This window comes from Branchiostoma lanceolatum, chromosome 8 (genome assembly GCF_035083965.1).
Source record: "Branchiostoma lanceolatum isolate klBraLanc5 chromosome 8, klBraLanc5.hap2, whole genome shotgun sequence".
Taxonomy (NCBI): domain Eukaryota; kingdom Metazoa; phylum Chordata; class Leptocardii; order Amphioxiformes; family Branchiostomatidae; genus Branchiostoma; species Branchiostoma lanceolatum.
Window position 1 is genome coordinate 7442487 of NC_089729.1, and position 15069 is coordinate 7457555.

The 15069-nt window shown below is 45.9% G+C and overlaps 1 protein-coding gene across 13 annotated transcripts in view; it reads right to left on the bottom strand.

The window, feature by feature from the left end:
• The window catches only part of LOC136440393 (trinucleotide repeat-containing gene 18 protein-like), a 70047-nt gene that overhangs the window by 17306 nt on the left and 37672 nt on the right, over positions 1-15069 (bottom strand). For 11 of the 13 annotated variants that reach the window (XM_066436415.1, XM_066436414.1, XM_066436416.1 and 8 more), the window contains exons 3-9: positions 8064-8195; positions 4932-5108; positions 3880-4536; positions 2032-3441; positions 1335-1565; positions 831-1127; positions 209-408 (exon numbers count right to left, since the gene is read on the bottom strand). In XM_066436415.1, coding sequence (XP_066292512.1) covers positions 209-408; positions 831-1127; positions 1335-1565; positions 2032-3441; positions 3880-4536; positions 4932-5108; positions 8064-8195 — 3104 coding nt within the window. The remainder of the gene's footprint in view (positions 1-208; positions 409-830; positions 1128-1334; positions 1566-2031; positions 3442-3879; positions 4537-4931; positions 5109-8063; positions 8196-15069) is intronic. The other 2 variants (XM_066436426.1, XM_066436419.1) reach the window with 2 other exon arrangements.

Sequence of the window (15069 nt, forward strand, 5' to 3'; positions counted from 1 at the left end):
TACAGAGGGTCTGTACTTCTATGTCACAACCAGTGGAAAAGTAGTTCTTCAGTGAGCTAATCTGGTTCTAGCCTGATTGAAACGCGCTATAGTGGCTGGCCCAGCATATGACCCCCTGGAATGCGCAATAAAAGCCCTGGACAGCGGAGTTTGCGTTACACAGACTGAACTGGTTCCAGATCACTTTGTTTTCAGTTTCACACCGTACCTGAGCGTGGTGCTGGTGCAGGGCGATCTGGTACTGCTCGGCGTGCCGCAGCTCCTGTTGCCTCAGCAGCTCCATGTGCTGCTGATGCTGCTGGTGCTGCTGCGACATCAGCTGCAGGTGGTGCGCGTGCTGCAGGTGGCTGGGAGGGCCTGGCGCCGAACCTGACGACCACACCATCTGCTGCTGTCGCTCCAACATTTCTGTGAGAAAATCAAATTGTTGTATCATTGGCTGGCGGAATGTACATGAACCTCCCCATTGGATTGTATACTTTACAACTATGTAGTGATCTAGGATATTGGAGTTTTCTTTGTTAGTAATGTTACACAACCAGTAGGTGTCACCTGCTGATGTTTCAGAAGTATGTAGTGATCTGTTCAGTGTCCAGCTGAACTTCACAGAGTCAAAGATATCTATCTGATGAAAGGAACCTTTTGATAGCTTCTGGTACCTCACAATTTCTACAGATATCGTCTACCCCACAATATCATCACAAAAAAGATCACATTCAAATTGTTCTGCTTGTGGCATCATATTTCAATAAGGAGTGTGACCTTGACCATTACTTTCACCAGTAAAATAAGAGTTGACCACCCAAAGGGATGGACTGTTTCTTCCTCACCCCTTCTCTGATGCCCACCTGGGTTAGCCAGTGGGGTTCCTGGAGGCACCAGTACCAGCCCGCCAGTGACCGGGTCCCGCGCCAGCTGCCAGCCTCCGTGTGGTGCCAAAGGAAGCGCTCCTGGCTCCAGGCCCACTCCCGGTGGTGGGGGGTGTGAGGGGATCCCGGGGTAGGCCGGGTAGTGGCTGAACCACACGGCAGGGGCCGGGCTCCCGCGGGTCACCATGTGGGGTGGGACGTGGGGATGGGACGCCAAGCTGCTGGCCCACGGACTGTTGCTGGGGAGGCTGGCCCCTCCTGTAAGCAGACATCGTAATTTTCACTTAACCTTAAATGCAATGCACATGTTTAACTCAGTTGGAAAGGGAACTGTACTTGAAGTTGAGAATGTAGCACATAAATTGTATCCCACATCTTCACCAAAATGTAAAACAATAATCATCTGTAATTTTCAACATCAAAAACTGTATATCAAAGGGAAATTGTGATCAAGTGTTCACATACCTGTCACTACCAGGTTCCCACTCAGATCATTCATGACCTCACGTGACCCCTGAGGCTTGGCTCGTACTGCCATCTCCGCTGCCAGCTCTCGCTGCTCCCGCAGGAACTGTTCCCGGTCCTTGTCGTGATGGGCAGACGGCGCACTCTGACATCTGTCGCCCTGTGGTCGAGTCGGAATCTCTGACTCGTCAGAGCTACTGTCGGCATTTTCCGGTCTGCTGGCCCGTGTGCCTGAGGACATCAAGAGTATTGTACATGAGAAACAGTGGTGGAGTCAGCAAGTCAGATGTCGCTTCTCCCAATTAACAACAGGTTTGCTTTGAAGGCTGTTGGAATATGAAGCGCAATCAACATCAATCTTTTTATCGGTCCCATTACCTTTATACAGTAAATGTTGTAACAAATGCAATTCAGGTAAACTAAAAAATGTTGTACACTATTTATAACTAATTAAGAAAATGGACAACAGACGTGCATACACCACTGAAGACCAAGTCTAGCAAGCAAGCTGTGGACTAACTTGAATCTATTTTGCCGGCAAGTTCATTTCCTACCTTTGAAAACAGACACTCTCTCAAACAACTCTATGCACAGTTGCAGATTAGTTTGTAGCTTTGTTCTTATTTCAGGAAAACAGATTAAATGTTTACAAGGGAATCCTTTAAACTAATTGCAGTTGGCTGTATTTCAAGTATACCTCTGTCGGTAGCAGCTGCAGAGTTGCTGGCAGGCTGCCCTGTCCCAGCAGGTGCACCGGCTTCAGGCGCGGCGCCTTCAGTCCCCGCTCTCTGCTGTGCCACGGCAATGCCGACAGGGGGCCTCCTGCCCTCCGTCCCTTTCCCAACCACTGACGCAGAGTAAGGGCTGCTCTCTCCTACAGCAGGCACCTTCTCAGCCTTGTTGGACGTTTGTTGCTTCTCTGCTTTCCTGTTGTCCCCCCTGGATGCATTTTCCTCCACGGTTTCACTCTTCGAGCTGGGTACGGGGGAAGGAGTGGTGGACTTTGAGGTCTTGCCAGCCTTGGCAACATCTAGATGCTGGGGGCTTGGCCTGTCCTGGTGTCTAGCCTTCTCCTGTGTGGATTCTCTGGGAGAATGTTCACGGGTGGCTGGTTGAGATGAGGAGCCTGAAGCAGGTTTTGTGTCTGGTTTCCCTGGTTCACTAGAACGGTGTCTGTCATGGTTTGGGTCTTGGGAGAAAGGGGTGGGAGGCCAACTCCTCTCTAGAAAGCTTCTGTCTTTGTTGGGGTAGAATTCTAGGAATTTGGGATGATCAGGAGTTAAGTAGCCATGTTGCGCAGCTAAAGCTGCCATGTGTGAGGCGGCGCTTGCACAGGACCCAGGCATGCGCCACTCCGGGTGCATCCTCGCACCCTCGGGGTGAAGTCCACTCATCTGGCTCAAGTGACGCATCTCCGGTGCCTCCGAATGTGAGTAAACTGTTGCAGGGGCATCGTGTAAGGTGACTGCTGACCTTGGCTGTCCGTACTCATGGATGATGTCCCTGTATGGGTAGTCATGGATCCTGATCATGTCCTTCTGGGGCCCGGCTGCAGCTTGACCAGTGTCCTTGTCTCTCCTATCTTGAGAAGGCGCATTTCCTGATGTCCTACCAGCACTTTGTTCACTACTAGATGAAGATTTCGAGCTTTCTTCAGACTTTCTATCAGAATTCGGAGTGTGTCTCCTGCTGCTTGGCTCACTAGCAGCCTTAGTTCTCTCACCGTTTGGAGCAGCACGAGCTTCTGAAGCCCTGCTAGCAGCATGACCATTCAGTTCTGAAGGACCCCTAGCATCTCCAACCGGAAGTGCAGGCACTTCTGTTCTAGAATTCGAGCTGTCAGTCCCACTACCTGCCTTGTCTGAACCTCCTGCATCTGATTCTTTATTCACAGGGCTATTGCTTCGTGACTTGTCCTGGTGTACAGAGGACTTCAATTTCCGAGCTAAGAAAGTGTTTGGCTGCTCTCCATTCTCCAAAGGAGGAATGTATGTCTGAGCACACACTAGACTCTTACGTGTTTCCTTTTCAGGCTGGGCTTGGATGGAATGTGAGTAATATGTCATCCTGGGCTGGAAACTGCTGGATGTGGTCGTCACTGTTGTCACTGGAAGGGAGAGGAAGCAATCTGAGACAAGCACTTCACACAATTCTTGTCAAGAGGTGTTTATCTATCTGTTGTATTATGGGAGAGAGCTCTGCTGTTGAGTTGCAAATGTAATAGAATAATAAACTGGTCAATATCTAATTTCAAACAAAGATTGTGCAGAACTCAACTGATGGTGTTCATTGGGCTGGGTAATACTGTATAAGCATCTGTTCCAGATAAATAACTAGCTGTGCAATCCAACACATAAGGTAAGTTTTACAGAAAAGAGAAAACTCTGTGGCTTAGATATAAAGTATAGAGATATTTTCAGAGAGTATAAATGACTGTGAGTGTGAGTGCTTTTTGCAAGAAACAAGAGGTCTTAAGTATTCAATTTCTCCCTCTACAATGCAAATGCATGTACATGTAGCTTCGACAGACATGACATGAACCTACCTGACTTCCCATTGCCGTGTTGTGATGACTGGGACTTGTGTGTAGGTGCAACAGTGTGCACTGGTGCTGCAGTAGTTGTAGCACTATTGCCAGTCGCTGCCACCCCTACTTCCCCACTACTGCCACGTTCAGTCTGAGCCAACTTACTTGTGTCTGTTGGGGTGGGTTTGGGGGGCTCTTTTGAGTGCAAGTCTGGACTCCTTGCATGAGCTTTCTTTTTGTCCAGAACTGACATGGGTATTGTGCATTTTTTCTCAGTAGCTGCTAACTTCACTGCACTGTCCCCTTCATTTTTTGCACTGCTGTGTCCAGAACTAGTCTTTTCTGAACTGCTAGAAGTCTCTTTCTTAGACGACTCTGACATGTTTGTTGTAGTAGGTTTTGAGTCATGTTTACTGGAAGTGTCGCCATGTTTGGCGTGATTGCTGTCACTGGAAGTTTTGTTGTCCTCGGACTTAACAGTTCTTTCCCGCTCCTTGCTGCTGTGGTCCCGACTGGATCGTTCAGAGTCTTTGGGCTGAGAAGATTTCATTGATCTGGAGACGTCTTTCTGGTCAGGGGCTTGGGACACGCTGGCGCTAGCAGCACTGTGGCGTGAGGTGGCGTGGAGATGTAAACCACCAAAGCCTGGTGACCCATGACTTCCATTCATTAATCCTACAACAAAGAAAGAAAAAGAAATAACAAGATCCAGTAAATACATAAAGCATGGTTTGTCTATCTAAAAATCAATAGCAAAACAACTACCTTCTTTATGAAATTTTAAACACCACAGAGAAAATTCAAAGTTTCCCATAAAAATGTCAAAATTTCATGCTTAATTTTTCTCGTTGAAATTCGTTAAATCACAATTGATTTGCAATGAATTTTCGTTCAACAAAAACAAGTCATCTCTCTACACATGGCAAAACAACAATTTATGAAAACTTCGTTGAGAGACCATATTCTGCCATAGCAAGAAATCAATGGATGTCATTCGGACTTAGAAGACCGTCAGAAATTCCGCATTTGTAAAAAGAAAAAAGACTCTAATAAGAAGACGACAGTTGTACCTTTTCCCGCCTCATACAGTCTTGCCAGGACGCTGCTCTGCGGCTGTGAGCTGGCGGGCCCGCTGTGCAGGTACTGGCTGAAGAGTGGGCCGCTCTGGTCGTGCGGCGGCAGCGGCGCCATGGAGGGGTGGAAGTGTCCCGGGTACATGCCACCTGCCGACAGCCGCGAGAACCCCGCTGAAACAACGACGCAGAAGTATCAAGTACATGCGCTCACTTTTGGTAAGTCAAACGTGGTATGTTTTGATGTAATTTTAATGTAAATGTAGTGACCTTTTGGGGGGGTGAAATATGCATTCATTTAAAGTCTTGAGGTGCGTGCAGAGACGATTTTGAACGGCCGACGTTACGAGGCTGAAGATAATTGCTTTGTCGTTTCGAAGTCACGAAATGTTAACAAAGGTTTCTTTGCAACTTAAGGCACGATAGCAACAAACAGACTCGCTTTTTAAAGGTACCAGCGGCGTCGGTCAAACAACAGTGAGGGAAATTCTAATCACAACATCAGAACAGGGCGGCGATTCAAAGCACTTATGGGGGCGGGGAACGCCAGCACTACTCGGTAGATTCGGCACTTTGATTCAAAATAGTTTCTTAAGTGACATCTCTCTTACAATAGGAACAAAAACATATTCAAAAAAGACAAATACAAGTATAAACTAAGCTAGATTATGAAGATAATGGTGAGATATTAATTCTGTAAACCCCCTTCTTGGCCCCTGCTTGTTGCGCGACCGACGGGAAGGTCCCGTTCTATTTTTAGAGCATGACGTTTGAGGACAGACTATTTAGTGAAAGGGGGTGGGCAACGTCTATGCGGAGCATACTTTTATGTCCGGGTACTTTGTTTCGATCTTTCGATACGGTATTATCACTGATTCTGATAGTGGGACACGCTGGCGCTATATGTACATGATACAATTATTTCTAAAACCTACAGTTTTTGCCGACTGACATTTCAAATAACAGAATACACAATACATGTAGTTGTACTTACAACATCGTAAAATAAAAGTGTTTTTTTTCTTTCCATATTTTTATTTCAAAATCCAGAACATGAAAGGAGGACAACGGAACAACTACAAGTACTGCTACTGAAGAAAACGGAAAGGCAAACGGTATATTCTGTCAATATAGTTTGGCATTTTAAACTTCCCTAGAAGTCCGACTGTCCTTCTAGCCTTGACATGTAGGCAAAATCTGCTGGAGTGACTGGCAGACATGCCTGCATCATAACAGACAACAGGAGTCTTCGTGATTGCAGGGCGTTAGTTGGACACAATCGAGACATGTCATGTCAAAGTCTTCTGCTTGTCAAACAGACGACATCGGCAACATGATCCACCTGCACACTGCCGAGGGGGACATGTGGGAGTGGTCGGGATCGGGGAATCAAATCTGCACACGCCTCACGGCTGTCAGTTTACGATTCAATTCAAATTTGGCATTTCAAATCGATCAGTATTCTCGTCCTTACATACCATTGTGCTTGAGGATGCATGGACTACTTACGAAGCAGGTTTTTATTATAATTCTGAAAGTCTTAATCACGAGGACAAAAAATAACACTTTGTTTACTGAGGAATAACCAGATTCTGAAAGATCTCGGCAAATTTCTTTGCACATCCGTAAACGGACGGTTGTTATTGATTCTGGCCAGTTCGCAATCATGGACCGGTAACAACTTCTCGTTTCGCTTGCGTTCAAAATGCAACAACACATCACAACATCTCGGTGGGCGAAACGCGGAGGCCCCGAGGCCCGGTAGATTACCGTAGAAGGACGAAGGCAAGTAATCGGGAAAGATTTCCCGTCCGTCTGGCTTGCAATTACTTTTAGTACCGCAGTCAGGAACATCTATAAAGCATACCTCAGCTAGCTTCACACTCAGTCAAATGGGCACAGCCACTGCACAGACTTCAATATACACACGATAATCACCCCACAGTTCGTCGGGTTTAATATCCATCTAGTTTGACGGTCCAGTAGTTTTCTTTATTTAATTTAATGTTGATTGTTATTCTTGATTTAACTTTAAGTCTAATTTCTCGCAGTTTTCCAACCATAGGCACCAGCGAGACGCAGTCCGTCCCCACGTCTGCATAAGTACTTCTATTATCGGCAAACGTAATTTGCATGCACCGCGCATCAAATCACCACATGCCTTGCCGTACCGTACCAGGCAGCACAAAACCGTCAACTGTTCGGTTTTAGCTGGCACTTAAGATTGTTTTTCAGACAGATCCGGCCTTGAAGCTGCTTATACATTTCCTACTGTTCCATTTAGGTGTCTGAAGGTTATGTAGAATCCAAATCCTTCAGCGTCGGCCGCGGTTGTTGGACGCCATAACGTAAGATCGCATGGCGAGTCCTTGAGTCGCTCCCATTTGGCAAAGTTGTGTCTCCCTGGTGTTACCTTTTGACCCTTAATGCCAAAGTTGGAAGTTGAAGGTAAACAAACTTGGCTAAGATTGGAACTTCCTTCTTCAGCCACATGGGACTAGTTACACTACCTTTCCTGTCCATAGCTGCAGGGAAGAATTACCAACGGTGCTATCACTTCACCACTTCTTCAAGTCACAAATAAAAGTATTCAATGCCAAGTTTTCTTTTTTATATGGTGCAGCAAGCTACCATGGGCGACGGCTTGAAGGCTTGATGTCATTGGAGACGATAGTGAAGCAACGCAACTGTAAATTTGAAAATGCACATTAAGTGGTTGCCCGGCATCCCCTGTTGACGACAGATACTAGATAGGAAGAATCGTCGACGTGAGTTTTTTTATCACCCGCAGGAGTCGGCCGCCAGGCGCAGACGCTTTCTTTGCAATTTATGGACGATGTCCTAAACAGCTATCTGTAACTACTCGCTATACATCCCCAACCAGTTTCAAAAGAATACACAAAGTGCCCTTGGGTACATGTAAATCAGAACCGTGGTCTATGTCTAAGATGACGGTTTTGTGATTCGGGTAAAATAAATATGCTTACATATCGTGACTGTAAAGATAGAAGGCAAGAACTTCCTTATAAATAAAATTCTATTTTCAAAGACAATAATAAGTCAATATCGATCAAGGACTTGACCAATATCTATACTGCTTCGAGAAGCGTGCACGGTAAGCCTACATACCTTCCATGGTGGACGGATGCGGCCAGGGGTACTGCATGGGGACGCCGGGCTTGTAGGCTTCCGCAGGCGGCTGGTGCTGCGGCGGCGCTCCGCCGCTCAGGTACCCCGCTAGGAAGGGATAGCTGCTCCCCGCTGTAGCAACGACAGAACACAACAGGTGTTAGACGTTATGTGTATCATATATTCTACACTGTGATATCATTAGTCTTAAATTATTACTCTGAAATATCCCACCAACACGGTAATTCCACTCTCTTCAGAATCTCAGAAAATGAAATATCAGCAACCTGTTCATATATGTAAAATTCGGACAGATTTCTAGTTCCCCAGCTTTGTACCGCGGAGCCGAGAAAGGAGTGAAAGTCGGCTATAACTGCAATCTTTATATATAGGCAGGGTTTTTATGTATTGTTCGAAGCTGCAGTTATGTAGCGAACGTAACTACATCATCAGTGAAAAATGCATGAACAGGGACCACGCGACTGCAGACGCATTAGCCATTTGTGCCCATATTGGAGAGCAAATGTTACATGGTTGAGTTACAATCGTGAATACAGCAATATATATTAATGGAAATGCGCGCTCGCAGTGTTTGCAGCTTTGATAGAAAGGTTACTTGAAAGATACATATCAGAGACGTAAAGTAGGCTTGGAGTTGCTTTTCAGCAACGGACATGTGAGACTGGGGTCATTCCACTAGTGAAGACCTTCCTTCGCAAAAAATGACATCTTTTCAACGTCATTTCAAACTACGCATCCATTTATTCAGTTTGCAAAGTCCACCTTGAGAGGGTGCAGGGCGATCCTGGCCTGCCGTATCTCATGTAAGTCTCCTTACTTTTGTCCATACCACTTGAACGGACGTCAATAGAAACGCTGATGATTGCCAAGTACAGTTGTTGGCTTTTCTGTCATAACTCACGAGATTTTCTATGCACTTCAAGCCACAAAGCGTCCATTGAGAATCCCGGTAACGCGTGTGGCAAACACGCTCCGGCGGCCAGTTGGTTTCAATGCGGAACCACTCGGAGATTCCGACATACAAATGTGGAAGGATTTGATGTGAAACGGCAGAAGCAAGTTTCGAGTCCGTCCAAACACGCGAGGAAATTTGACGTACGGCGCAATAGGATTCGGACCCCATCATCGCGCCTGTACATTCCATGCGCTGTCTGTTTGAATTTTGAGACGGACACGCGGAAATCGGACCCTTGCTGCTTTCCGTGGGGCCTTTGCGGCGATGCGAGATCCATCAATGCACGGTGACAAATGAGCAAATCCGTGGACAACTGAACTGCAGACACCCCTGTTTCCAACCGAGACGACTCGATTCCACGCAATATTTCCCTATGCATATATATTCATTTCCATTGCGGCTTCGGCGAGCGGCGTGGTAAAACAAAGCGCCGGGGAACTGTTTAACATTCTGCGTTCGTAATCGGTAATAAATGCGGTTGTGTAAATAAGCTGATATTATTCAAAAATTGCACCTCTGGCATTTCTGATATCGGTGCTGGGAGAATGTCTGTTATCGTTCGCTCCCCCGTGAAACAGCTGAAGGAAGAGGAAGAGCACGGATACGGTGTTGTAGTATTTCTTCCCAAACTCGTTATCAGCGGCTTCCACTGCGAAGCCCGGCAGGAAGGGGCTCGGTCGCCCACCGGCTGCAGCGCGATACCGACCGGCAACATAAATCTGCCATCTCACTAGTACAGATTTTAGATAAACGACAATGAATGTGTCTACTACATATTGTTTTAGAGCCAGTAGGCATAATCTGAGGTTATGGTTCCAAAAAAAGCCACGCCGTACGGTCGTGTCCTGGCGTGAACGGAGAGCGGTTCCAAACGGCTGTGGTGTGGTGTGATGTATGAATCATCTTGAGAGATGGAACCCCCGCCGAGGGAGGAGGCCCCATCTGGAGTCAAGGATGTCACAACCTGGCTACAGACCCTTTTCAGTCACCAGCGTGACCTAATGACCCGGAGAAAGCAGGGCACCGGGGGCACCGACCCGCTCGCCAGCGGGCAGGATGGGCACTTGCCCCGCCTGCATATAGATGCGCACGTGGCAAGCCTCAATATTGACATTTCACAACACAGTGCGGACTGGTTCGTCTGATCTAAACCATTTCTACTGATTGGTTTGGGGGTTGAGGGAGAAACAGAGCCAGGCGTTTTCGTGATGCTTTAAACGTTTCTTTTCAAATACCTCATTTTAATACTGTACGTATAATTATGAGGGAAAACTCAATAATCTAAATTGCGGTTTGGGAATTGGTGTCTCCACAGTGCTGCAGTCAGCGCGTCTTGATGACCTGGGTGGAAAGGTCGCATCAGCAGGTGCCCAGGCCCGAGGTACTAGCTATTCGTATTACCCGCTCGTATAAAACTGTCGACATTTCAAGTAAAATGTGGCCAAGGAGGCTTGAATTTGAATGACTATAAAATGTTGTATTCTGATTGAGGAAAAACAAATACATGAGGGTTTTTTTCACGGAGAGGTCATGTGAAAAGATAGCAGCTTACACTTTCTTGTAAAATGCAGGTTGTCCGAAATCGAAATGTTTCAAAACAAGTGACATCGCCCCCGCAATCCAAAGTAAATGTCAGTATTTCCCGCAAGCCTATCTGCACTTGTTATTAAAGAGCCCGACAGTGACGTCCGCGCCGCATGAGGTCCGTGTGAAAAACTCTATAATTCACAAAATAATATCAGACTTTATCTTCCTGCAGTAGCTTGTAAAGGATATTAAGGCGATCAATCGCAGAAAACCACGCCGCTAATTCCATCCGAAATTGTCCATACGCTGCTACACATCCAATGAATTGCGGTTGCCTCTTTATGATACGTTTGACGTCCCCGGTGCCATTCGTCCCAAGTAAGTATGATTGATTCTCCAAACTTAAGCCATACAACAGTCGAAGCCTCTTCAAAGCTGTCCACTTCATGACATTCTACACCAGGCTTTCAATCGTATTTTCGTACATGTCAAAAGCGTAGCTACGATCCCTGGTCTTAGCGAAACGTATAACTTGCGATCATTTGCAATCATGTCATCTTATTTCTTGTGAAGACAAAAAAAAACAAACTCCCTTCTCTAAAGGCTACACACACATCGCCTCACTAATGAGAGTATTGCACTCATCTTTTTTGTTAACTTACTGCGTTTAACGAACTCAAGTTAAGGAACAACTTTCCATTAGATAAAACGCTCACGTACTACTCCGTTCCACCTGTATTTTTTCAGACACAGGTATGTCTTTAAGGAAAGACTTCAGTACAATTTCATCAGATGGCTCAAGGGCTTTAATCGTTGTTTTTTTCGTAAACCTTCTTTAGAAATGTTGCTGGGGGCGATTGGTTCAATCAATCATAGACGCAGATTCATGCACGTCGTGGATACTTGTGACGGCAGACTCGAAGTCTATCCGGCTCCTCCGGGACAGCAAATAATTGCACAAATCGTGCATTTCACGATCGTATTTTGTCGTCAAGTATGGTATGGGGACAAGCAGTCTTTAACTGGCCCCTCCTCTTCCTTGTACACTGTACAGCCTGGTGAAATGACGCTGATTTTCACGTTTAAGAGCCAGGCAGATGGGCGTCTCGCAGCCCGAGTTCAGCGTTCATATGCAACACTACAGCGGAACCCCACAACAACCTGTTGTGAGCTAATGGGTAAGAATCTCGCGGGATTTGACGAGAGTGTGAGTCATAAAACCGCAAAAATCGATTGCTGAAACATGATTTGCAGTTGTATGTGCAGCCAAGAGGGGCGAGGAATACGGTGTTAGCAAGCACAGAGCCCCTCTACCTGATTCTAGCCACTTTACAGCCCAACTGGGATCTCCTGCTCTGGGATACAGGTCGTCAGTTGTGTAGAAACGTCCTTTGTGACTACTTTCCATCAGCGTAGAAAGACTACTAAAGGAGCGAGTAAACATCGCGCGCCAGCCTGGCAAGGCCAAGGAAATGGTATCTCTAGTTCTGCACTCCTGCTGCTGTTCGACAGTCTCCGTACGTACAGGAAGCGTCGTATTCGGCAAAATTTCATTTTAGACTTACTTTTAACTTCATACTGACCCGGTCCAATTTGCTGTATCTTAACCGTGGTTCCCACACTGCTTGTGTTGGAAGGAATAGAATTACGACCAGACAATTTGACGAGGTCGCTAAACATTCGACTCCTAACAAAAATGTCCCTTTTCTGGAATCACCATCAGTCCTTCTTCCTTCCTTTGAGTACATGGATGAGATAACAAATTGTGATCACCCCTGCAACTTCTATTTGTCTTTTACCATTTTGCCTTCCTTTTTTTGTCACGTAATACCGTCTGAATGACCACGTTAAGATGCCAACCATTCATCGTCAACACCTGGTTCCTATAAGCATACTGCCTCCTTTGTTAGCAATTGAGTTTCCCTCTTTCTTGTTCCTAAACACGGAAGGGCTGTTGGCCGAACTGGTAAGAAAACAAAGGGTTTTGTTTCCGTCTGGTCGATTGAAAACGTGACTGACTGACGTGACGGAAACCAGTCCTTTCTTGCTTCAAGTACAGAAAGCAGTACGATTCTCAACCGTTACAAATAAAAATCTGCTCAACGCCGTATAATATTTAATAATCTGCCGGTGCGTTTTTAAAATTCCGTTACCGCATGTTTATCCCCAAGTAAAAGCAAAAGATTTGACATAGAGTCTAGGGAACTAAATGTTTAAAAGTTGTCTTCAGTGCTTTTTAACTGAGGCCTCAGGTCTCTCGTCCAAAACTAGTAAAAGACCGACCCCGTGTCTGTGCCACCTCCGCAGACGGCTGCGGTCCACCGGGTGACCCGGCTTCAGGGGAAAACGGTGACATACGTTCACCCCTGAGGCTTCCCTAATCTGGTGTATATAGTGGAGAGGGTTTATGCAAGGGGGCGTTGTGGGCCTCACGAGGGACATCAACCGGCGCTAACCGACCCTAAACCGACCCAATAGAAATCAGCCGGGACTTTGCACAGGTTTACAGCACGGATTGCGAATCGCGCGTGGCGTAGAGAAGTCACGAATATCGCCAACAACAAGTCCGTGCGTTGGAATCACGGAACGCCGGCCTTATCTCCGACAGAACTGGGAATTGAAGTGAACAACCTCGTGGGGATGACAAATCAAAATCGTGCTTTTTACATCCACTGCACTACTTTTCCAATTAGCAAAGTTACATTGCCCTTTCTGTCAGAACCTGAACAGTATCAGGCATACCTTTGACGGCTAGCCACGAATATTGCAAAACAAACGTTCACTGGGCGTCTTTTGTGTGGATTTATGATATCACAAAAACAGGAACAAATGCCCTTATCATTCTTCTCCAGATTTTGAGGAGAAATGTCAAAAGAGTTGGTCTGCCTGAATATCGCTTTGTACCAACTTAACTGCGCTTTGTACCGGTGTTATACAGTAAAGCAAAGGGGTTCGGCTATCTGACTAATACACCTGCTGTAGGATACAAAGCTCTAGCATACGTCTCCGAGATTTCTCAGGACTGATCAGACATTTACAGATAGCCCCTCGAGGAATATTCAACCAGAAACAGAAGCTAGTGATTTGCTGGCTGTGTGTGCAACGAATTCTTCTCACAGGACGTATGCTATTCTGTGTTTTTGTTGTGGGGATCTGATATAGACGGCGGCACTGTTTGTGTGATGTCTATTTGCGCCATATACTTTAGTATTATAAAGTATGACGGAGCTCTTCTTGTAATTGTTTCAATTAATAAGGCAATACAAATTAAGTTTTTATGTTTTCATTTAAAGCAACAAAATCAAGGTTTATACACTTCTTAAAGTTCTTTGTAAATGCCTTTGAGTAAATAGGAGATATTTTCTTCTAGGATGCTAGCCCCGCAGTCATAACAATGAAACACGGTCTACCTAGTTGGCCAGTAAACGTGGTTGAAAGTTAGACATCGATGGTTCGACGGATATTTGGCGAGGTAAAGGGGCTAGGCACGCAGTCTTCGAAATACCCCCGCCTTGCAGGCAGGCCACAGTGACATGCATGACGCTCGATCGAGAGAGAAGAAATATTGAAGCGTACAGCTCGCATGCAAACCGAGGGATTAGTGTAAGCCAACCGATCTAATGGAAACGTTCTGTTTTTCCAGTTACACAAGGGTCCCTATTGGACTTATCCATGAATGCCCGAGCTTCGTTGGTTTCTGAAAATGTATGGACTTGTAGGAACATAGCGACAATAGCAGGAAACAAGCAAGGACAGAAGAGGCGACTGTAACCAAGGAACAGATCTCACCAACCTTCGGGACATCGCGTTTACATAAATCCGAAGCTGTTTTTGTGTGAGTTAATCTGTTTATCTACGCTACAGAACCATTTTTGTACCTTCCGATTTAAGTCACAATCCTCCTTAGCAATGTACGAACACAGCAACGGAAGCAGCCAGAGGAAGGGAAGCAACTGTACAATACCGACTTGCCTCATGCATTCCAAAGTTGGAACGTACAACACTGAGCCTATTGAAAACTTGACCTAAATGTGACAAAATGCAATGTCTGCACACCCAACATCACTCTCAGTCTGTGTAACAGTGTGTTCCACAGATACTGAGCAAGAATATTTAGACTCGGCGGTGTGTCAGATGGGCGCCCAGTGCCTGTTGTCTACTCTCCAAGCAGAGGATGGGTTCCGGCAGGTTTTTGACTTGTTTTTAGGCGTTTTTGTCGGCCTTTCTACTTTTTCATCTTTTTTTTTTTGTCTCTATAAACCCAATATAGACCTGGGTTTATAGAGACAAAAAAAAGATGAAAAAGTAGAAAGGCCGACAAAAACGCCTAAAAACAAGTCAAAAACCTGCCGGAACCCATCCTCTGCTTGGAGAGTACCTGTTGTCGCCATGTAAACCGGACGTAAGTAGAAAGAGAAGTTGTAGCTGGCAGATCCATTGGTAGATATCTACACATGGTCAGAAAGTCTGCGAAAAATATCACTCTCGTTGTTTCGTCTGCCT